We start from the raw sequence: 24,081 nt of genomic DNA on the forward strand, positions 1-24,081 counted from the left end.
AAGCTGGCCAAAAGTTGGCACAATTCTACAAATTCTCCTTCTTCCGCCTTGTTCAGCTTTTGGCATGGTTTCAGTTTCCTGTCCAATTTGCAGCTGCTTTGGCATGCTTATTTTTTTTTAAAACCACAATAAAAAAGCTGCTTCACACTACTGATATAAGTCCAGAAATTAGGAATAATGTAGTCAGTATGATGATATCATGTCAATGACACTTTGTCAGTTAGATCTGGCTAAGTGATAACATCACAAAGCCAATTCAGAGTGTGGGCAATGCTTCCTAGCCTCCCTTTTCGAAAAGCAATCCTCCTGCAAACAAAGTTTAGCTCAGTCCAGTGGAGCAGCAAAGTTGGAGGTGGCCTAGGAGCAAAATCTGAATCATGGCTCCTCTTTGGATCAACGCTCGCCCCACTTGCTTGCCACTCACCTCCCACTACCTGGCTGCTCAACCCAATTGCCAGCAAGAACAGGCATGCTTAAAGAGGTCACCTATTCTTGCTGGGATCAGGGCTGCACTGGCATGAAGTTGGAATGAGCACAGTTTGGTGGCGGCAGGCGACAGCAAAGGTGGAGGTGAGCACCCTATGGGGTGAGGGAGGCGGCAAGCATGGCCCCAAGGTACCCACAGCTAGGGATGTGCAAACAGGTTCTACGTCATGGGTCACACAGAGGCCAACTGCAGACGTGGCGGCCTCCAAAATGTCTGCCACACTGGAGGGGGTAGGCCCGAACGGGCTGAAGAGCCAGCCAAATGGGCCAATTTGGGCTGTAAGGGGGGCCGGTGGGGGGAGGAGGAACCTCTGCGGACTCCCCTGATGCCTCCAACATCTCCTCTGAAGGGAATAAGTAAAAAATTAATTATTTTATTTTATTTTTAAAAAAAGGTTCACAACCCCCTGACCAAACTGAACTGGGAAGTGGGGTGCGAGGGGGTGCCAGACCAAATTGGCCCGGTCTGGTTCGAATACGGTCCGGACTCGAACTGAACCGGGCCAGCCAGTTCCATGCACACCCCTACGCACAGCTCAGGTGCACTGCATACCCTTACTCAATGGTATCTCGTCTCAGTCCTAATTTAAATGCTACTCATTGTTGCAGTGGGTCATTATGCTTGCTCTAACTTTTTCAAGAGATCAGTCTCAACACACAAAGGCTTTCATAATGCTCCTAGCTAAAGCGAAGGGGTATCCACCCCAGCCTACAGACCTTCACTGGCAGGTTCCCAATATTATTAAACTAGTGTCACAAATGACAGCAGCCAGTTCACCCTGGCTGCCAACCTGCAAATTTACCTTGCCTCTCTACCTCCGCATTCTCAATGTCTTGTGGAGCTCTTTTTTAATATTCCCATCTCAGGAGGAGCCAGGAGGCCTTACACCAGCAATCTGGCTATCATTCTCCACTTCTGAACTCCACAATCTTGGCTGGCGGCTATCTTACAGCAAATACCCTTAACTAGAGGGTCAGTTCAGTCATTTGGTTGCCTCTCCCTTAGTGGCCTCCTCCATATTCTAGGAATGAAGTTTTCATGGAGGGTGCTTTGCTCATGGGGGTGAGTTCCCCCACTCACCCATGCTAAATAAATACAAGAAATGAAGAATGAACAAAGCACAATTTCTGAATGAGTGACTGAGCTGAAATATCTCCTGATAGCAAATACCACAATATGGTAATCAGATTTTAAAAACATTTAATAGGTTTTCCTTTGATATTTTCTCTTACCTAATTCATTAGAGATGCCCATGAATAAATGTGCAAGCGGGTGATTATTATTATTGTTAATTAATCTTTCCCCCAAACATCCATAGGATCCTGGGGGGGGGGGTTGGGGAAAGGTTATTTTATTTTATTTTATTTTTAAAAAACCCACTTGCCCATTTCTTTTGTGGGTTGGGTGGTAGGTAGCACTTATCACGTCGTACTACCCAACCGACTTTGCACTCCCTAGGAGAGTTTAGAGTTCCCCTTTGTTCCCCATGGCCAAAACAAACCACTCACAGAGTGCACATGACAAGTTTTGCATTGCATTTTGAAATATATTTTGCGACCCTGCCTTGCACTGCAGATTAGAAGCGCACAATTAAAGGAATATGTTCCTCCTTACACAGAACACTTCACATTTTTTCAAACACCGTCCAAAAAAGCAAAAACAGGATAATTGACCTAGAATGCACTGCCAGCCACAGTGCCTGTGCTGCAAGTTGCTCTCTCACACACAATTATGACTCCTTACTTCCTAGCATTACAATAGCTGCCACATTAGCACCCTTAGCAGCAAGCACAGCCACAAGCTCAACTACAGCACGGTCTTCAGCCACATTTGGACTGAGTACACCTTGCAGTGCAGAATACAGAGCAGAGCAGAGCACTGAGAAGTGTTCCCTCTAATTTGTTTCATCTGTGTGTGCACTGAATGAATTTTGTACTGGGCAGCAGTATCAAGACAGTGTGTGTGCATGTGCATTCAGAGTGGGGCCTTCCTGATTCAACCTGAGTGGGATCTAACATTAACTGAGTGGACATCAACAAACTTCTGTGCGTATGCATCTGTGCATGCCTTAGAGGGAACACTGGCAGTGAGTGAGGCACAAGTTAGTCTCAAGGCCAGACATGGGGGTAATTTTATAGCAAACACCAAGAAAATATTACATACACACACACCTGCCACACTGTCTATTTTTCACCACAACATCTCACAAAAAGACCAAACCACAACTCAAGGCAGGCAGGCAGGTAGGCATCCAAGTACTCCTTGGGTTTGAGATCCAGGAAAACCAGATACTTAATAATATAGCAGCAATAGCACAGGACATTATACTCAGTGCCGAGAAAATAAAACCACAAAATCAAAATCAAGGATTTCCTTGATTCCTTACTCCTCTCCTGATGTATCCTCTTCAAGGGCACAATAAGGGCACTCTCTGGCTCCCCTAAGCAGGCCCTTTGAAAACATTTTGCAATTTCCTCAGTTTTTGTTCCCCCATCATTGTTCTAGAGACGTGCGAGCCAGCACGGAGTTCAGTTGGCTCACATTCTAACTGGTCTGGCTTGAGGGGTTGAGGTTGAGCTGAACCTGCTGGACTGGGGCCAGTTCAGGGTTGTTGTTGTTTTATTTGTTTTAACCAAAAAATAAAAATAAAAATGGCAGACTTACCGCCCTTCCGGGGCTTCAGGCAGTGCTGCCATGGGTGCATCTCCTGATGTTCCCCCTCTCTCCACCTGCCTCCCCCCAGTTGTTTTTGGCCTGTTTCTGGCCATTTTTTGCCTGTTACGACGCAGATGGCCAGTGAGCATGTATGGCAGCCTCCAAAATGGCCACCGCCAGTCCAGAGAGAGGCCTGTAACGGGCCAAAATGGCCCCAAAGGAGCTGAAAATGACCAGGGGGCCCCCAGTGGGGGGAGGGGGAACATGAGGAGAGCCCCCCATGGTAGCACCCCAAAGCCCCGCAATGGAAGTAAATCTGCCATTTTTTTTGCTAAACATTTTTTTCTGTCCCCCATTCTGCCCCCGCCAACCACCACCACCTCCTGAGCTCTAGTGTTCACAGAACTAGACCAGACCCGGTTCGGTTTGAGTCCAGTTCTACTCAAACTGAACCAAGTTTTCTGGTTCTGTGTACACCCTCCCCTCCCCCCCATGGGGGCACATTTGCCCATGACAACACTTGATTAGTATGATAACAAGCCAACCAAGAAGCTAGGAAATCTTAAGCCAATCAGAAGCCAGTGACAGAAAACCAATCAACAAGGGGAAAAATTGCACCAGAATGGTACTCGAATCAGGGTCATTTTGATTCAAACTCAAATCAGGGCTTTTATTTTAAGGTCATTTTGTTTTGAGTTTGAATCACTTGAAACATCTGGTTCGAGCTCAAATAGATTCAAACTTGAATTGACTGGCATATCTCTATAAAGCAGCCGCCCAACCTACAATCTCCTGTGGGAAGCCAGTGTGGGGCACCTTCATTCTTTCCTTGTTGCTAATTTTCTGCTTCTAAATAATGCTTCCCTGGACGCCAAAGCTGCACATAGGAACAAATCTCTCTTTTCCCATATAGTTGTTTCTTTCCCTTCCAGGGTTAAAATCAGTCTGAAGACTGATTTGAACTTGAGCAGTTTGCAAACATGGGCATTCATTTCAGTTTCTTCTCATGAAAATGGCTTCGGTTTGCCTGGCACAAGCCAGTGACTATCAGCTCTTGGTTCTGGAAATGTCTGGGCTATTTTTTGCTTCAAAGCAGACTAAAGACACATGTGCACAGAAATAGACTGGATAGTAGGATTACTGTTTGTATGGACCAAGGCAGATCCAGTACATAGTTCCTAAATTAGTAGAAATCAAATTATCTTTAAAATTACACAAAATATATCCTCTTAGGTGTTGTAAATGCTCTATTAAGTTATAGAGTAACACATTTTCATTATCTTATTTGCACCATTGTTGAAGAAATATGTGAAGAAGTATTAGTGGGAAACTTTATTTAAATCAATGAATTAAATGGGAATTTTTTCTTGGTAATTGAAATCATGATTTAAATCAATGATTTAAATCGCTTTGATTTCAATCAACCCTCCCTGGCAGCTGCTTTAGTTTAAAAAAAAAAATCATAGAAAAACTAGATATGAATAACTACATTCAGAGAGGTTCTGAGACCCTCCCAAAAGCTATATCCTTTCACCAAGAAGGTGTTCATGAAATCTCTGACAAACTTGTGATGGCTTCCCACGCAGATGCATTCCAAAAAGTAAACCCCAGTTCTAATGCTGAAGCTAAGCAGGTCTGATTTGTAAGCTGTCTGGATAGGAGACCAGCTAGGAACCAAAGTAAGCCACTTGGAGGGAGGTCTTTGGAAGTAAAACAAATATAAAACGCAGCTCATCAAACCATCTATCAAAGACTTATTTGTAACTTGGCCATAGTGTGACTTTTTTTAATGTGTTGGCGGGGAAGACTTTTGTAGGCTGCTAGAGCAAGTTTTTGTCCTAGGTCTTACGGAATGTGACATTTTATTTCATACGTATTCGTATTTATGCTCTGAACCAAATTTGCATGATCCAGGTTCCACACAGAATGTTGTATTGCCTTGTATGATGCTTTACATTTTTGTGCTCCAGAACAAATACATTTAAAGTGCACATAATACATAATGTTGTTTACCTTTTTGGTCAGTGAGTCATCTGAGTCAGATGGCATTCGTGTTGATACGTGGAAAATCACTTCCACAGTAGAAGTAGCATAATATGGTGCTGTTTGCCCCGTGCTGCCATTGCGCTGCAGACCACCCATAAATCCACAGTGAGTTGAAAGATCAACCTTAATTAAATGAGGGCAAAGAAGAAATAATTTATTCTCAATCTGAAGCAAATTTAACCCAAAGAAAGAGTCAAACTACAAATTAAGGCGTGGGTTTAAATGCAGAAGTACCTCTCTCTCTCTTTTGGTCAAAAAGCAGCTGTGTGAAGGGGAAGTCTGAAATGGGACCACAGTGCACAAGGATGGGCTTACCGTTTTCCCTGTGACATTTTCTTACCAAAAGCACTGAAGTGGTTACTTGCTGCAAAAAGACATTTCCAGTGGAAATAGCTGCTTCAAATAAATTTTCAGCAGAACAAAAACAAAAACAAAAACAAAAACAAAAACCAGCACATGGGGAATGTGCTCCTCATAAACTTTGGTCCTGATCCAGATTAATCTCCGTCCACTGCTGCTTTTAAGAGACACTTTCCCTTTTAAGCCCATTTTTAATGCTGGATTTATTGTAATACATAGTTCGACCCAAGTTCTTTCTAAATCAATGAGATATTTTCATGTAAATAATTTACAGTTTGCATTTGATGACAATTCTGACAAAAACAGTGGGGTGTTGGTTTTTTTTTTTCTGAAAGTAAATTTTAATATTATTTAGCACAGATTTCTGAGGAGCACCTTAATATTATTTTTTGTTTAAGGAGGTTTCCTAATATTTTACAGTGTGCTGTACAAAACAGCCTCTAGGATATCACAAATTTGGTTGTACTCTTGCTTATGTCTATACAAATTTACAGTTAGAGCTGTATACTTTAGGGACCCTCTGTACAAGGGCATATTTACTTTGGACATTTACTTTTACAAGTATAATTTAGATCATAAGCTCTGCAGGGGAGGGATCTGCATTTTTCATTATGTTATTTTAACATTATGTTACATTGATGCAGTTAAAAATATTTTCAAGCAGAGTGTTTCAAAAACATAATACATATGAGCCACAGAGAGGGATTCACCACACATCAACCCCACTACCAACAGTAACCAAAATAATACATTGTTTACCACAGAGGGCACAAGGCACACCTCAAATGGTGTCAACAGAGCAAACCATTTCAACATGATTCAAGTAAAGCAGTCAAACCACATGCTATAGGGATAGGCAGTAGGAATGTGCACAGATTGATTTTTGTGATTGGATTTGAGGTTGAATCTGCAAACTTGAATCTGCAAACTGATCAGATAAGATTTGGATTTGAATCAATTCAACCCACTTTTAAAGGTCCATGAGGTACCAAACTGGGGCCCCATGGGTGCCACCTAAAATCCAGATTTCAAGGTGGAGGGGCACTCGGTTGATTTTTAATAATTTTTTCTTTTTAGTTTTTAGTGATTTTTTGTATTTGTGCCATAGGGAATAATGGGGATTTGAAGCAACTCTAACCTGGATCCTCAGCTTCAGGTTTTTGTTTTTTTTTAAAGCTACACTCTAGCCTGTGTAGAAGTGACGGAACAAAATGTGCAGTCACTATTTTTGAAGTATTTAGATTTTGATGTATAATGACTTTTCCTCATAATGAATCCCTATATGGATTTATTATACACCGAAGAGTCTATGCAATTCAAAAATTCATAAAAAACTAACTGTGTGCCTTGCGAGTGAGGGAGAATCAGTGGCACCCATGTGCCAACTACCACTCTAACCCACAAGCCAGTCAGTGTTCTCTCTAATTTTTTCCATCTGTGCACTTAATGAGTTTTGTTTTGGGCAAAAAAAAAAAGGCTACGTGTGAGCACATGCATTCAGAATGGGGCCTTCCTGATTCAACCTGAGTGGGATCTAAAATTAACTGAGCGGACATCCAAAAACTTAGATATCCTTAGAGGGAATACTGAAGCCTGTGTGCATACCTTAGAGGGAAAACTGAAGCCAGTGAGGTACTCAGTTTATTTTTTAGGCATTTTTGAATTGTTTAGACTCTTTGGTGTGTAATCAATCCTCAAAGGGATTCATTATGTGGAAAGTCATTACACACCAAGGAGTCTAAACACCTCAAAAATTCCTAAAATATAAACTGAGTATCTCACTGGCTTGTGAGTTGGGAGGTAGGTGGCACATGGGGTGCCATTAATCCCCCCCCCCCCGCAAGGCAGTGGTGTGCTCAGTTCATTTTAAAGGATTTTTAAAAAAGTGTTTAGACTCTTTGGTGTGTAATGAATCCTCATAGGGATTCATTATGAGGAAACGTCATTATACACCAAAGCTTCAAAAATAGTAACCGCACATTTTGCTCCATAACTCTAGCCTTCTACAAGGGCTAGAGCTTAGCTTTAAAAAAAAAAAGAAAGCTGGAAATCGGGGGAATGAATGAGGAAAACCCGAATCTCAAATTGATTCAAATCAAATCTGGGAAGATTCAATTCAAGTTCAGATTTAGCTGGGATGACTGGGCAGATTCGTGTTGAGGTAAAATCACTTGAATCGACCAGCTTTGAGTCAAACTGATTCAACCTTGAATCGATTTGCATATCCCTAATAGGCAGATACCCCCATTCCTCTCTTTCTGGATCAACAGCCAATATAAACTGGCAAGAAGTTACAATATCACCCCAAATATTGCAATTAAATCATGAGCATGGATTGATTTTAGTAGTTCTAAACTAAATGTTTTGCATTTACCTCCCAACCTAGTCCAGCAACAAAATCTTCATATGCTTGGCTTCCTTTCGGATTGGACAATATTGAACATTTATCTTCTTGTCCTTCAGCAATATAAAATACTGCAATCTTATGAGTTTCACGGCTAAAATGGGAAAAAAACACAAAGTAAAATTAATAAAAATATCAGGTTATATTCTTGTCAGCATGAGAAGCTGAAAAAGCTATAGGTAGAGTCAAATGATACTAATTTTCAGCTATGTACTGCTAAATAGATTAACCACAAATGTAACAGGCTGCTTCTCTATATCTGGCAGTCAAATGTCATATCTTGTTACAATAATTGCCTTTTTACTGTTTTTACAAAATCTAATATGGGCAGCAATTCGAATCTACCACCATAGCCATTCCCCCATATCACATTCACAAACGTATTTTCAACTTTATAGGCTGCTTTTTCAAGAGCCTCTAAGTGGCATACAATACAAAAACAACACATTTAAACAAATTAAAAATATGTAAATGTAAAACTTTATTTCGGTCGTAGACCAGCAATACAACAATATTAAAATAATAATGATAATAACAATAATAAGATGATAATATAAAATCAGACTACATTTATACGCATTTGGCATATTATATAACAATATTTGGTCACGATATGAATAACATCCGGATTAGGATTAGTGAGCAAATAGTTTAAATAGAAATCCTCTCCACGACCCAGAAAATTAATCAAAAGTAGGGCAATTTGTTGGCGTCTTATGTCTCTGTAATATTCACAATGCAGTAAAACGTGAGCAGTTGTTAAAATTAAAAATAACAACACCACATATAATTAAGAAACTGGTAGGAAGGAGCAGCCATCTTATTTTTTATTTATTTATTTATTTATTTATTTATTTATTTATTTATTGTTGAATTTCTATACCGCCTTTCATTAAAAACAACCCCAAGGCGGTTTACAAAAGTTAAAAACATACAATAAAAAAGACAATTAAAATATTAAGCTAAAAATATAAAACAAATCTAATTTAAAAACTATAAAATACAAGCATAAAAACTCTAAATAAGTAAAAGCCTATAACTATAACTATAGTTATACTATAGTTATATAAATAAGTATAAAGTATAAATAAGTAAAAGCCATCTTAAAAGCCTCCTAGCCGAAATGCCCAGTGGAACAAGCTTATTTTCACCACCCACTGGAAGGTAGAGAGGGATGAAGCAATCCAGACCTCCTATGGGGGAGGGGGAATTCCAGAGCTTGGATGCAGACACTGCGAAGGTCCTGTCCTGCATGCACAGCAGCCACATCTCTGCGGGCATTGGTATGTGGAGCAGAGCCCTTCCAGAAGATCTTAATAGAAGGAAGATTCATACAGAAATAGGTAGTTTCTGATACCTTTAAAGCCCTAATGGTTTGAGACATGGTAATGGCACCTGGCAGTCATTGTAGATGAAACCAGACATCTCCAACAATGGGACTAATGTGGTATCTGCCAGAAACTCCTGCTGCAAGCCTGTCTGCCACCATTTTGCACTAGCTCTAACTTCTGGATAGTTTTCAAGGACAGTCCCATAAGGACATTCCAGTAATTTATTTGGGATGCAGCCAAGGCTGCTGGGTGTCATCTGCATACTGATGACATTGCAGCTCAAGCCTTTTGACACCTTTCCCCAGCAGTTCCATGTAGATGTTTAACTTTTGCTAATATAATAGTGATAAGTTTTATTATTTATTTTTTTACAATATGTGAATATATATTTTCCCCAACACACTCAAATGTTACGGAGAAAAGAAGTAAAAGCCAGCCAGGAGAAAGGGGCTAACTTGGGAATGGCTGGGGGCAAAGGTATCTTTTCATTATTAGAAAGATACTGTGTGCTAGGGACATCTCCAGCTTTCTGCACAACATTCCAAAAACCATCTCTCATTATGCACCATCTTATAACTTAGTTGGGAAAACATCATTTACTGCTAGGTGAGCCAACTCTTTAACTAGTGCATAAGCCAGCTGGGGTGGTTGGTACCATGTTGGAAGAGGCTGATGGTGTGTCCCAGGATGATTTTGCCAAATGCACCAAAATGGGCAGCATAGGCAAAGATGCCAGTTACGATGAAGAGTAACTGGCTATAAAATCATGAACAGGATCCTTGACTTCCTGAGTTGGTGCCTTTAATTCTAAGCCCAACACTTTTGCCATTTCAGCCACCTCTATCTATCCTATAGGACTTTGTTTCTTCAGTAGGTGAATTGGAGGGTGGGTTAGCAAAATTATCTTCCGGCGAGGGATCCAAGGGATTTTCAATTTGAATGGATTCTCCTTCAGAGGAAGAGGGAGAATTATATTCACCATCAGAATATTCTGGTGGTCCCATCAGAAGCTGGGACGACAAAGATTAGAAGATTTATGACTTTTAAAAATCTTTCTTCTCATTTAGAAAATTATTATTTAGTACTGAAAAACACGGTAAAATTTTTAAAATTTACTCTTTTTTCATTAGATTAAGGATTTTGGAAGTCTCTGAATAACTTTTCGATTCCCCCCCCCACCTTCTCTTTTTTTCTTTTCTCTCCATTCACACAGGACTTAGATCAGATGAAGGATGACTTGGTAGTGGGGGAAATTTAACTTTTCTCTAAAGAATATAGTTACATCTTTGGGATGGGTATTTTTACTGCAGAACACAGCGGAGGTTTGAATTACTTATATTACCTATGCAGCAGGGTTGGTTCTCCTCTCTTAATCCAGCTGGTTCCCTGGGAGGTCCAAAATTCCATATGGATGCCTAGATTTAGATCTGGTGTGGCTAATCAATTAAATATCTCTTACTCTCTCTCTCTCTCTCTCTATATATATACTTATAGTATTACTATTACTATTTTTGTATCTTCTTATAAATGGGTTTTTTAAATGGTGGATAAGATCTTGTTTGCAAACATGTATGTTTGCTGGAATCTCAGAGATGTAACATTATCTGTTTTTACTTATAATACTAATAAAAGCATTTAAAAATCTTTTTTTTAAAAATATTATTTCCCTTTTTCAGATGATTTTTCTGCTCACGGAGAGTGATGAACAACCTGCAGATCGGGTTCGGTCTGGTGGGTATGACCAGACCAAACTTTTGCTTTTGCTTTTCAGGGGGTACATTAGGTCTTTTGAAGGGAGAATCAGTAGCAGGTATGGTTGAATGCCCCTGTTCTTTAGGGGTAGTATCCCTTTCTGGATCACTCCTGTTTCATAGACTTCCACATCTTGTAATGGTCAAAATAATATGGAAGCCCAGGTGATGGGAGATAATAAAGGTCCCTGTAAAGTCTGCAACCTCTTATGTAGCCCAGGTCTAAAGCTCCTGGAGAGCTCCAATAGTCCATAGGTCGTGTCATGGACAAGTAATGTGGAGCAGAATAGTGGTACCTTTTCCTCCAGGGAAGAATGAGGAAGAACACTGAGGTGTTATTCTCATAGGAAAAGCTGAGAGTGTTTTAGGAACTTGTACAATCTCTGATTCATCTGCATCCAGCCCGTGCATGGAGAATCCTCTAAAAGTAGAGCCTGATAGAGTGGTAAGCATAAACCCTATCACAGATGCTGTGGATTTGTCAGGCACTTTTGGGGATGTCTCTCAGGAAGGATGTCATCCTCCACTTGAGTCAGAGCCATCGTCATAGTCCAAGCGAAACAGAGAGAGGTCTGAAGAGAAATCTATCAAAATAGGAGACACATTGGAATTGCCCTTTTTAAAAGGGGTTTCCTGTGTCTTGGCCATTGATGTTGGCGTGGTGATCATCAACGCTGATTGTAGAGTCAACTATGATGTCAATACAGCCAGTGTAGTTTTAGTGGCTGTTGTTGGCACCCAAGTCAACACAGGCGTTGAGCCCGACATCAAGGGTGTTGCAGAGTCCGGAGGTTTTGAAAGCTCTGGCGGTTGCCTTGGGCAGTGGATGGTTACAATGTATGTGGAGATTGCTTTGAGGTCAAAGCTTTTGCTGAAGGAGTTGATCCTGATGGCTGATTTGTCAACATCAATGTTCAGCGCTGCTTCAAGCTTGTGGGGCTTCGGAAGTCTCCTCTTTGGTGTTTTCTCTTCCTTTGATGCCGACCATCCTTGCTAGTGGCCTCAAGTTTCTTGAATGTTGTCTCCCCTCTGTCTCTTACAGGTTGAGGCACCTTAGTCACTGAGCTCAGCAAGTGCTCCGGTGTCGACCTCGATCCCAATAACGATCGGTCGACATAGATAATGCCTAAGTCGATGGTAATGGCGATCTCGGCATCAGTGTCGGCAGTCTCTTTGTAGACTCATATATAAGGCTGCCCTTAGACCAGGCCTGCTCAACTTAGGCCCCCCACTTATTTTTGGACTACAACTCCCATAATCCCCAGCAGTGTTCCCTCTAATTTTTTCATCAGTGAGCGAAATGAGTTTTGTTCTGGGTGGCAGTGTGCGCACACGTGTGCATTATTATGTACCACTATAGCTACAACACAAACACACACACAGAAGGAAAGAAGTGTATTTTTACAATTCTATTCTATTTATAAAACTGGATTTTTACTTTCTTTCACTTCACACTGAAGTATAACAAACACAAGGCAGAATCTAAAACAAAGCCGATGTAAAAACAAGGCAGAAGATATAGGAAGAAGACCATGAGTCTAAAAACAAGGCAATAATAAAACAAGGATATTTTTGAAATATCCTTGCGGGGACCACCTAGCTCAGTATTGTCTATACAGACTGGAAGCAGATCCTCCAAGGTTACAGGCAGGAATTTCTCCCAGCCTTACCTGGAGATGCCAGGGAGGAAATCTGGGACCGTCCGCATGCCAAACAGGGACTCTACAACAGTTTTTATTAGGGATGTGGACTAATTGATTTTTTTTGTTTCAATTTGTACCCAAATCAAATCACCCCTAATTTGTTTTGTGTTCGAATCTGCCCCCCCGAATCACGCAAGATTCGATTTCTACCCGAATTTTCTGAATCTGAATCGATTCAGGGCAAAAAAGGGGTCCCAGGGGGCAAAAGAGTGAGGTGGGTAGTAGTGCCCAATGGGTGGATGCTACCACCCAAATTTCAAAGAAATTGGACAGAGGGGTGATTTTTAAAGAATTTCTGAAGTTTGTGTGTCTTAAGCTTTTCCCCCATAAGGAATTATGGGGATTTCAACAGCCCCATAACTCCACTTGGGGGGCACCAGGGTGGTCCAGAGAGGGGTGTGGTGTAGTGCACATAGGGTGCCAACCACTCCTAAACATTTTGTTGTTTCTGAGGTGTTCTTCTGAGAGTAGATTCTCTGGCAGGAATGAGAGTGGATTCAAAGTTTGTCATTGAATCAACTCTCATTTCCTACCAGAGAATCTACTCTCAGAAGAACATCTCAGAAACAACAAAACTCAGTGCCCCATGGGCATATGAGTTTGGGAGTGGTTGGCACCCTATGTGGACTACACCACACCCCTCTCTGGGCCACCCTAGTGCCCCCAAAGTGGAGTTATGGGGCTGCTGAAATTCCCCATTATTCCCTATGGGGAAAAAGCTTAAAGACTTCTGAAATTCTTTAAAAATCACTCCTTTGTCTGATTTCTTTGAAATTTGGGTGGTAGCTTCCACTAATTGGGCACTACCATCCCACCCACTTTGGGCACAAAATGGTGGTCCAAATCTCCAAACTTTTTGGGTCTGAATCTGGGGTGATTTGTTTTGTACTCAAATCTGGGCAATTGAGGATAGAGGTGATTTGTTTTGTCTCCAAGCACCCGAATCAGCCAGATTCGGGTACAAATAGTTTTGTACCCAAATCATTTCACACATCCCTAGTTTTTAATTCACAATAACTGTTTTCAGCTAAGTGTGGCTATGTTTCTGATCTTTTGTAGACATGAACCCACAACTTCATCTACATTTATTAAAGCTGAAAGAGACAGTCATGTTAGCCTCTTATTTGACTCATTATGTTAATATATTTGATTTTGCATTAGAAGCAGCTGGTCAATTGCCTTTATCTGTCTTCTGTTTTAATAGCAATGGTATTTTGCCATTGGTGGAAATACAATATTTAAACAATTTAAAAATGGTGGCAATATTAAACAATCTATAGCCCCTGCCCTGACCAATTGATTTTGACTGCCTGTGATTTAATAGAACTCTGTCTTGTATTTAATAGAACTCAGCATGATAGTTATGGACCAACACTATAAGCGACTTTCTAAGTTCTCCAGTATTTTTGGCTGCCCATTTCTGCCCACAACAACAAAAAAATCCTTCAGCCCCACAGCCATTTCTTTCCTCCCCAACCCCATCACAACATCTTTCCTTCAGTTTGTCATGATTTATATGTAGTTTATTACTTCGTGTTAGATGGGTAAGGGAGTAGCCTTTTTAAAAAAATGTTATGTACTGTATTTATTTTGGGTGTTGTGTGCCTTTCTATCTTTTTTTTTTTTTACTGAGAGTCCTGCTCCAGCTGCCTTGTCCAAATGGTATATCCCTCTCTTCTCAGCTTTGTTTTGAGCCTATTGGTTTATTTGTGAAAGCCTCTGTAATTGCCATCAGATCCCATAAACAGAGTGGATGGAAGCCATGTTATTATTTTTTCTGGGTTAATGATTTGGCTGCATGATGAGCAATTCTTTTCTTTTTTCTTACAATGTACTATTAAAGAAGAGTGTTAAGTAAGACTGACTATCTTTTACTTGTATTTGTAATTATGTATTACTTGTAGAGAAGCTCTTACAATTTGTCCAAAACAGGACACTGATCTTTGGGTTTCTTGTAAAACATCTCCAACTTTGGTGGTTGGAATCTTGGGGTGCAACTTACATGGATGGAATTGTGTGTAACAAAACTTGTGTATTAAAAATGTTTTGTTACCTTATTTGGTTTTTGCCAACCCTACCCCATCACACTCCCTCCAGCCCTCAACCCAGTATGTGCACACACTCACACACAGGCAGTCTGTCCCCAGTAGGGTTCTTTATCCACACATCTTTTTACCCACCTTTCCCATCCCATCCCACTCCACCCAACCTCACCCACTCCCACACCATTCCTCAGACCACCAGTGTGTGTGTGTACACACGCACACACGCAGTCCCTCTCCAACAGATATACTTTTTAAACCCAGCAAGACCTGTGGCATATGCCATTTGTGGTGTCTCTCTCTGAGACAAGCCCACTCCCTCTTCTCTCCTCGTCATTATTGCCTCACCTGCTGAAGCACGTACTGAGTCCATGTAACCTAGCAAAGCATGCTGCAGATTTCAGAACCTCCCCTCCAACTTCCCATTGGGACAATGGATATTACTAGGAAGCTGGGAAAGGGGAAGAGGGGGAAGGGAATTTCCATATAAAAGCCAGATGCCTCCCAGAACTCTGAACCCACATGAAAAAAGTCCCATCCCAAAATAGTGTTCCATTGGGATAATCCGTACAGGATCCCAGTTCCCTGCTGCTGCCACCACCACATCCCCCCCCGAACTGTGTTACAAACAATTTTGTTACACACCTCTCCCTCCCTCACCCCCACCTCACCCACCCCCACCACCTCTCCTGCCTGCCTGCCTGCCAGTCGTCCTCCTTTGACTGTGGATCTTTTCAGAAGGCTTGCAAGAGCAAACTTTGGACTCTTGAGAGACTTGCAACGAAAGCTACAGAATCCAGGCAGAGCCAGAGGTGGGAGGAGGTGGCAGTGGTGGTCCAGCAGGTGTGGGGAGCTGATATGTTGTGGTGACGGGCAAAGGCAGCAGCAGCGCAGAGAGACTGTGTGCCTGCTAAAAATAGCTGTACGGGGGGCTGGAATTTTGTGAGCGGGCATGCAGCCACGCGCCTTAGAGGGAACAGTGATCCCCAGCCACAATGGCCAATAGCCAGGGATTATGGGAATTGTAGACCAGCATCTGTAGGAGGCTGAAGCTGAACAACCCTGCCTTAGACACTCTCTGATTTGCGGGGTTTGCTTGGAAAAAGACAAACAGGTTTTGCAGTATCTCACGTTGTGATATTCGCCCAGGCAAATCAAGCACTCGTCATGCTTGTCAGAGGAAGGTAGAGTTCCTCTACAGGTCGCACACTTCTTCTGGAAAGTCTTTTTTAGAGCCCATTAGAACAGTGACCAAAATGAAAAGCGAAAGAGAAACCTGAAACAGTCTGTTGTTTGAAAGCCAGTAAAATGAACTATAGAAAACCAAATTTGAGATGAAATCCAAAGGAGAAACTGAGAAACCATCTATATGTTCACAACCAAAATAAACGATCCAATTTTCTTTTTCTTAGGAACTGAAAAACAAGTGGAGCAAATCCTTCTCGAGGTGAATGCTGCTGCAGTCAAGAAGGAACTGAGGAGAAGGCGCTCTCCTGCCAAAATGAACGGTTGCACCACACATGCGATTTAGAAAAGCGGAAGAGCGCCTCATGGAGCTATGGAATTCTTCTGCAGGGGTTACTATGCAGGCACAGAATTCTTTTTGTGGGGGAATATGGATCACCTCAAAGATCACTGAATTTAGTTAGTATTTATTTTGTGTAGTGCAAAATAAAGTCCCTTACAAAAATCCCAATTCTGTTCAACACACCAGATTTAGCCCCTAACCTCCAGCAATAAGTTTTCAATTGTAGCATTCTAAAGCAGATTATGCATGCAATTCTACTTTAATCTTCCTCTTCTCCAAATTCCTAATTTTTTACAAGTGTCTGGTGTTATAGACTAAATGAAAAGGCAATGTTTTCTAAATGCCAATATTTTCCTAGATATTCAGGATGATGCCTTAAAATCCATATTGTATTGTTTTTGTGGCAGTGAAGTCTAGTGACCATTAATGCATTTGTTAGGGAGGCAGGAGAGATAGCAAGACAGCACCTGCGTAAGGGAACAGGGAAAAGAGACAGGCAGAGATGTTACCAGTTAAGATCTGTGAGGAGACCAGTTAAAATCTGTGAGGAGAGGAAGGAGAAGGAGAAAAGAGTAGAGCCAGGAGAAAGGTTTCCAGGGGAAAGAGGAAGGTTAGTGATAGACAGCATGGAGGGATGACTTTCTCCCTTGATCTATGGGTGATGGAGTGGGGTGGATGTTAGATATGTAGGTATTTATCAGCCAAACCCTGGTTACAGACCTGTAGATGTGTTGCATCAAATCCCACATTTTAAGGTTTTCATCCTGTTTGATGCAACAAACTGTGACAGAGGCAAACTCCAGACCTTCCTCAAGTTGGTACACAAAACCAATCCAAAAAACCAAGGGTCAAATCTTTTCTCATATAGAATTTTTCATAACTGTCCACCTAACTTTTCTGGTTAAACTGGATAAAACAGTATAAACATAAAGGTTAGGTGGGCAGTTATGAAAAATAAAAAGTATAACATTAAAATCAAAGGAAAACAAAATATTCGTTTTCATAAGCATAAAATAATTTTGCCTTCTTCTGTAAATGTATATATTAGCATTAGTCTAGATTAAAGTATTTACGAAGTAGAACTCACCACTGCCTAGAGTCCAAATTTTTCAGTTCTCTCAACAATTTAGAATTTTTCTTCAGTAGATGAAAGCTTTTTCTACAGATATATAGAACACAAGTTATGATGGAAAAGTCTTATGTTTCATAAGCATTATATTAACTTTAATCTTTCAAACAGGCAACAGGTACATGTATGACAAAGCATTATATCTCTCAATTTTGGGGAGAAAAACAAACACCAAGATATTACCTTAAAAAAAAAATATGTACCCTAGTTTCCTCCAGCTGCCACTAATCTACTTCTCTAACCCTAATTCATGCTTTGGCATCATCTCCAAATTACTCTGGAACAATGAAAACAACAGAATAAATCCTAGAGTGACACTGAGACTCCTGAACTGGTTCTAAAGCCCCGGTGTCATAGTAGATGACCATTAACATCACCTGATGCAATTGAGGATTCTTGAATCCTGTGGTGCTACCATGTTGGCTTTCTTTCTTTCTTTCTTTTACATTTATATACCACCTTTCGTTAAAAGACAACCCCAAGGCGGTTTACAAAAGTTAAAATATACAATAAAAAGCAATAAAAACATCAAGCTAAAAAATATAAAAACATATAAAAACAAGCATAAAAACAATACAACAGGTAAAAACACACAGAAGCAGCAGTAAAAACGATTATGTAAAAACCTGGGTAAAAAGCCAAGTCTTTACAAGCTTTCTAAAAGCCGTGATGGAGTCCGAGGAACGAATGGCCACTGGGAGAGCATTCCAGAGTCTAGGAGCAGCAACAGAGAAGGCCCTGTCCTGAGTGCACGACAGCCGGGCCTCTCTCATTGTCGGCACCCAGAGCAGAGCCTCCCCAGATGTCCTTGTCAAGCGGGCAGCAACCCTTGGGAGCAGGCGGTCCCTCAAATAGCCCGGGCCCAAACCGTTAAGGGCTTTAAAGGTCAAAACCAGCACCTTGAATTGGACCCGGAAATGAACCGGCAGCCAGTGCAACTCTTTCAAAATGGGGGTGATGTGTTCCCAATGGGCATCTCTGGATAAAACCCTCGCTGCCGCGTTTTGCACTAGCTGAAGTTTCCGGATATTCTTCAAGGGCAGCCCCACGTAGAGCGTGTTACAGTAATCCAGCCGTGACGTGACTAAGGCATTGGTAACCGTGGCCAGATCTGCCTTCTCGAGAAAGGGACGCAGCTGGCGCACTAGCTGAAGCCGTGAAAAGGCACCCCTGGCCACCGCCTCCACCTGAGCTTCCAAAAGCAGAGTCGGGTCCAGTAGTACCCCCAAGCTGCGTACTTGCTCCTTCAAGGGGAGTGCAACCCCATCCAGAACCAGTAAAATCTCCTCATCCAGATTGGCTCTCCTACTGACCAACAGTACCTCCGTCTTATCCAGATACAATTTCAGTTTGTTAGCCCACATCCAACCCATCACGGCCTCCAGACCCCAATTCAGGACATCCACCGCCTCCCTAGGATCAGATGACAAGGAGAGATAGAGCTGAGTGTCATCCGCATATTGCTGACAGCTCAGTCCAAATCCCTGGATGACCTCTCCCAGCAGCTTCATGTAGATGTTCAACAGCATGGGGGACAAGACCGATCCCTGCGGGACCCCACAGGCCAATGGCCACGGGGTCAAGCAGTAGTCCCCCAGCACCACCTTCTGGACCCTCCCCCCAAGAAAGGACCGGAACCATTGCAACATAGTGCCTCCGATTCCCATACTTGAGAGGCGGCCCAGAAGGATACCATGGTCGATGGTATCGAACGCCGCCGAGAGGTCCAGCAGAACCAACAGGGACGCACTCCCCCTGTCTAGTTCCCGGCGTAGGTCATCCACTAGAGCGACCAAGGCAGTCTCAGTCCCATACCCGGGGCGGAAGCCAGATTGAAAAGGGTCCAGATAATCTGTATCATCCAAGACCCTCTGCAGATGGGACGCCACCACACGCTCCATCACCTTGCCCAAAAAGGGAAGGTTAGACACAGGTCTATAGTTATCCAGGTTGGAGGGATCAAGGGAGGGCTTTTTAAATAGTGGTCTTACCACCGCCTCCTTGAGGCACGATGGCATCCTGCCCTCCCTTAATGAAGCATTAACGATCACCTCCAGCCATCTGCCTGTCCCCTCCCTGGCAGCTTTTATTAGCCATGAAGGGCAAGGGTCAAGAGCGCACGAAGTCGCCTGCACACTGCCCAGGATCTTGTCCACATCCTCAGGCCGCACCAACTGAAAAGAATCCAACACAACGGGACCAGATGGTACCAGAGGCACGTCTGCCGGAACTGCCAAAACTCTGGAGTCCAGGTCAACACAGATGCGAGCGACTTTATCTGCAAAGTGTCAGGCAAACTGATTACAAAGAGCTGTAAATGACTCCTCCCCCATTGTCTGGGGGGATGTGTGGTCAAGGTTTTTACCACACGAAACAGCTCTGTTTGTCTGCACTGAGCAGACGCAATGGAGGCAGAGAAAAAGCATTTCTTCGCCGCCCCCACCACCACCACGGAGTAGTCCCTAAAATGGGCTCTAGCCCGTGTTCGGTCGGATTCATGACGACTCTTCCTCCAGCATCGTTCCAGCCGTCGCCCGAGTTGCTTCATCGCCCTAAGCTCCGAGGAAAACCAAGGAGCAGATCGGGCTCTACTAAGCCGGAGAGGGCATTTAGGAGCAACCGTGTCAACAGCCCGGACCATCTCTCCATTCCAGAGATCAACCAGGGCCTCAACAGGGTCACCAGCTCTGGACACTGGAAACTCCCCGAGGGCCGTCTGGAATCCAAGCGGATCCATAAGCCTCCGGGGGCAGACCATCTTAATCGGCCCACCACACCTGCAGAGGGCAGACGGAGCAGTCAAACTAAACCCCACCAGATAATGATCTGTCCATGACAAGGGAGTGGTCTCAAATTCCCCCACCTCCAGATCATTTATTTCCCAGTTGGCAAAAACCAGAACCAGAGTGTGTCCCGCCAAGTGGGTAGGGCCTGATACCAATTGAGACAGGCCCATGGTTGCCATGGAGGCCATGAAATCCTGAGCTGCACGCACTAGGGGGGCCTCAGCGTGGACATTGAAATCCCCCAAAACAATAAGCCTGGGGGAATCCAAGGCCACCTCCGAGACCACCCCTGCCAGCTCAGGTAGGGAGACTGAAGTGCAGTGGGGTGGTCGGTACACCAGCAGAATCCCCAGCCTTTCTCGGAGGCCCACCCTCAAGGACAAACACTCAAAATTCTGAGATTGCCTGACCGGGCACCTGGAAATGGGGAGGGTCTCTCGAAAGATGACTGCAACGCCTCCTCCCCGACCCTCGAGGCGGGGCTGTTGCACGATCTGGAAACCTGGAGGGCAGAGCTGCGAGAGACCAACCCCGCCCAGCGCATCCAACCAGGTCTCCGTCACACATACCAGGTCAGCACGCTCATCCACAATCAAATCGTGGATGAGAGAAGTTTTTGCATTAACTGACCTGGCATTCAGCAGCAGCACCCTAATCCTCGAGGGAGTGTTCTCAGAGCTCCCTGGGGTCAGAGGGTTGGGAGAAGGGCCGGAAAAAGGAACAGGCCTCAATTGCCTGGACCGATTTCCCCTGTAACGGCCTGCCCAACTCCCACCGCCATACCTCCCTCTGACCGCTACCCGTGATATTACTGCCCCCACTCCATACCCACTTTTTCGCTCTCTCAGACACATCCCCACCAGACTAACCCACCACGGCTTCTTGGCTTAATAAAAACCCGAACCATACTTGAACTCATGTTCCTTATTTATGCATATCTAATTTGCATGTCCAGGATACAAACGACCAAATCAATTTTGGGGGTATTACTCTGGTGCTATGGGAGCTTGTTTCTGTTCATTTGGTAGAGCTGGCCCAGAATACAGATGGCCCTTGTTATTTGCAGTGTTTCCAATTTTTGCCTATAGGTGCAAGTACGGAAACTGTGAATAATGAAACCTTGAGTCGATGGGAACTGGGGGGTTAGATTCCTTGAGTTTAAAAATGGTTTTTAAAAAAAGCAGAAATAAAGGGAATAAAGCATAGTACCTTGCTCTCCAGGCCTCCAGTTCTCAGGCAAAGCCTACCCCCATCTGAAAATCCTCCAAATTTTTGCAAAAATTCTTGGGGAATGGTGGTTTTTTGTGTGTGTGTGTGTTTTTTAAAAAAAGCCATAAATTGGCTCCATGTTGCAAAATTGGCTCCGTGTTGTGACACCCAGGAACCACGGATAGACAAATTTTGCCTATTTTTAAAGCTGCATATAAAGAAATTGGGTTACTATGACCCAACTTCAAACCTTGGGTTTAGATCATGTTTTGACTGCCCAAAATAAACCATTGTTTGTTGAATCAGTGAAAGGTTTAGATATAAAAACTAACCACTGTTGGACAAAAAAAGCAATTGCTCCATGTGATATATAAATATGAATACGACGAATATTTATATTCTTTTCAACAAAAGTTCCCAAATAAATAAATAAATAAATAAATAAATAAATAAATGAATAAATAAAATGGCTCATTTTCCCCAAAGGGCTCACAATCTAAAAAAGAAACATAAGATAGACCTCAGCAACAGCCACTGGAGGGATGCTGTGCTGCGGATGGATAGGGCCAGTTGCTCTCCCCCTGCTAAATAAAGAGAATTACCATTTTAAAAAGGTACCTCTTACTTAGTTAGCAGGGGAACTGATAACTGCTACATCCAACCAATGGCATTATTTCTAAGAGTTCAGTAAATATAAAACTTTGTGTATTTACCTTTTATCCCAGGAATTCATTCCTAAGTCATTTAGCAAAAGTCTGCATAAATGAAATGGTGCTTGGGGCTGAGCAGGCCTTGGTGGCTTCTGACTTTCAACTTTTATACTAAGATTCAAACTGCATCCATTTACATAATCATTTTCTATGCAACTCTGTTGCATTATTGCTTCTAAGATATCATTCTCCTGGTCACAGCTCATGACAAATGGTGATGGTGAAGGCTCGTTTAACTGCAGCTGTGGACGTAAAAGGCACTCAGGACTACTGTTACTAATCCTCTCTAGCAATTTATCAAGAGCATCTTCTCCTTCATACATTTGAACAGAGTCTATTAGAGATTCAAAATTCTGTTTATGATTGTCCAGTACTTCAGTGGATTTTCTTTTATTTTGATTTGATAGACAGCCAGCTAATGGTCCATGCATTAGCCCACCATCCCATGAATACTTTCCTGAGATATCTCTTACAATTACTCTTACTTCTGAGAGAGTTCTTACAAGTTCATCATCTAACACCTTTTCTGAAGGAATCTGAAGATAAGATATAAGAGTACTGTCATTAAATACAAAGAGCTGTAAGTTTGGGCTTCTGAAGACTTCAGAAGACAGTTCAGAAGATTCCACATAAGAGTTGCTGTGATTCTCACAAATAAGGCTGTGAAGAACTGCAGGTCCTCCATTGAGGGGATATTGACCCAAATTGTTTACTAGATGTGCCATAATCATTCGTGCAGTTAAAGGTATTAACTCCAAACTCCTCCTCCTCCTTTCTGAAATTGATTAAGAAAAACAAAAACAAAAAATCAGAAAAATGAAACCAAAATATGCACCTAATTCAATAAATGTCACACTAAAAAGTCTATTTAGAGAGCTTTTACCTTTTCAAAATTAAAGTCCTTATTTTTAACAAGCTGAAGGTCTATTTTAAAATAGATACATTATTTTAAACATTACTGTTTTATTTTGTATAATAACCAATGGTTAGGTCATCTATAAAGAATAAGCAAGAACGTATTTTGGTTGTATGATGGATGCTCATGGAATCAAACTAGATTTCAGAGGAGCCCAGGGGTGGGGGGTGGGATTAGCACTTATCTCAATGCTTGGTCTGTTGATAGCTTGGTTGAATTGTAATTTGGGAAATATCTGTTTGAAATCCATGAGTCAAAAAGCATGTTTTGCTCTCTAGCTTAGACAACTAAATTGCCAGAAAATTGATCAATATTTTTCTTGCAACTATTAACCAAAGTTGCTTCCATACTACAGTAATTTAACATCAAGGAGGTACTGTTTCTGGAGTCAGGAGAAAGTGGAATTAAAATGGTGGTTCCCAACCAGCACTTACTATCACACTATATTTCCCATAAAAACCCAGCAGTGTCCATCACTATGGACAAAATCCTGATGGGTTTACTCAGAAGTCCTATTCAGTAAAGGTCCTTTCCCTCCCTGCAACAAACCCTTTAATGTGTAGTTTCCTCCTTGCCTCTCTTTCCTTTAAAACAGTTTTTGTTTCTGGTCTTTTAATTACAGCACTTGCTTCTTGTACCACATTCCTGAATTGGCCCATAGTTAGTAAACTCCTGTTTCCTGAGCTAGGTGCTTTAATTACTAGCTTCCTCTTTGCAGCCAGAGAAACTGCTTATTGGAATTTCCCCAAGCTCAGTTCTTGGTTTCCTTCTTTTCACTCTTTATATGATTCTTCTTGGTAATCTGATTTTTTTATTTGCAATGTCATTTATGCTGATGACATTTGAACTATTCCCTCTTGCTCTCCGTCTGTTCTTACTAATTTTTCCAATGGTCTTACAGCAATCTTTGCCTAGATATTGGATCATTATCTCTCTGTAGAAGACAGAATTCAGTTTTCACCTTTTTTCAGCTGACAACACCACTCTTCAGCCTTCTCAGCTATTAGGAGTTTGGGAGTTATCT

At 42.2% G+C, this 24,081-nt stretch overlaps 1 protein-coding gene across 9 annotated transcripts in view; it reads right to left on the reverse strand.

Moving 5' to 3' along the window:
• RALGAPA2 (Ral GTPase activating protein catalytic subunit alpha 2) overlaps positions 1-24,081 on the reverse strand; it is a 343,889-nt gene that overhangs the window by 111,587 nt on the left and 208,221 nt on the right. For all 9 annotated transcript variants that reach the window (XR_008306232.1, XM_053246348.1, XM_053246346.1 and 6 more), the window contains 4 exons: positions 22,145-22,916; positions 17,395-17,466; positions 7,923-8,046; positions 5,156-5,311 (listed from right to left, as the gene is read on the reverse strand). Coding sequence is in view for 8 of the 9 variants with exons in the window: in XM_053246348.1 (XP_053102323.1) it covers positions 5,156-5,311; positions 7,923-8,046; positions 17,395-17,466; positions 22,145-22,916 (1,124 nt within the window). In the remaining variant the exon portion in view is untranslated. The remainder of the gene's footprint in view (positions 1-5,155; positions 5,312-7,922; positions 8,047-17,394; positions 17,467-22,144; positions 22,917-24,081) is intronic.

The sequence above is a fragment of the Hemicordylus capensis genome, chromosome 4, assembly GCF_027244095.1.
Source record: "Hemicordylus capensis ecotype Gifberg chromosome 4, rHemCap1.1.pri, whole genome shotgun sequence".
Classification (NCBI taxonomy): Eukaryota; Metazoa; Chordata; class Lepidosauria; order Squamata; family Cordylidae; genus Hemicordylus; species Hemicordylus capensis.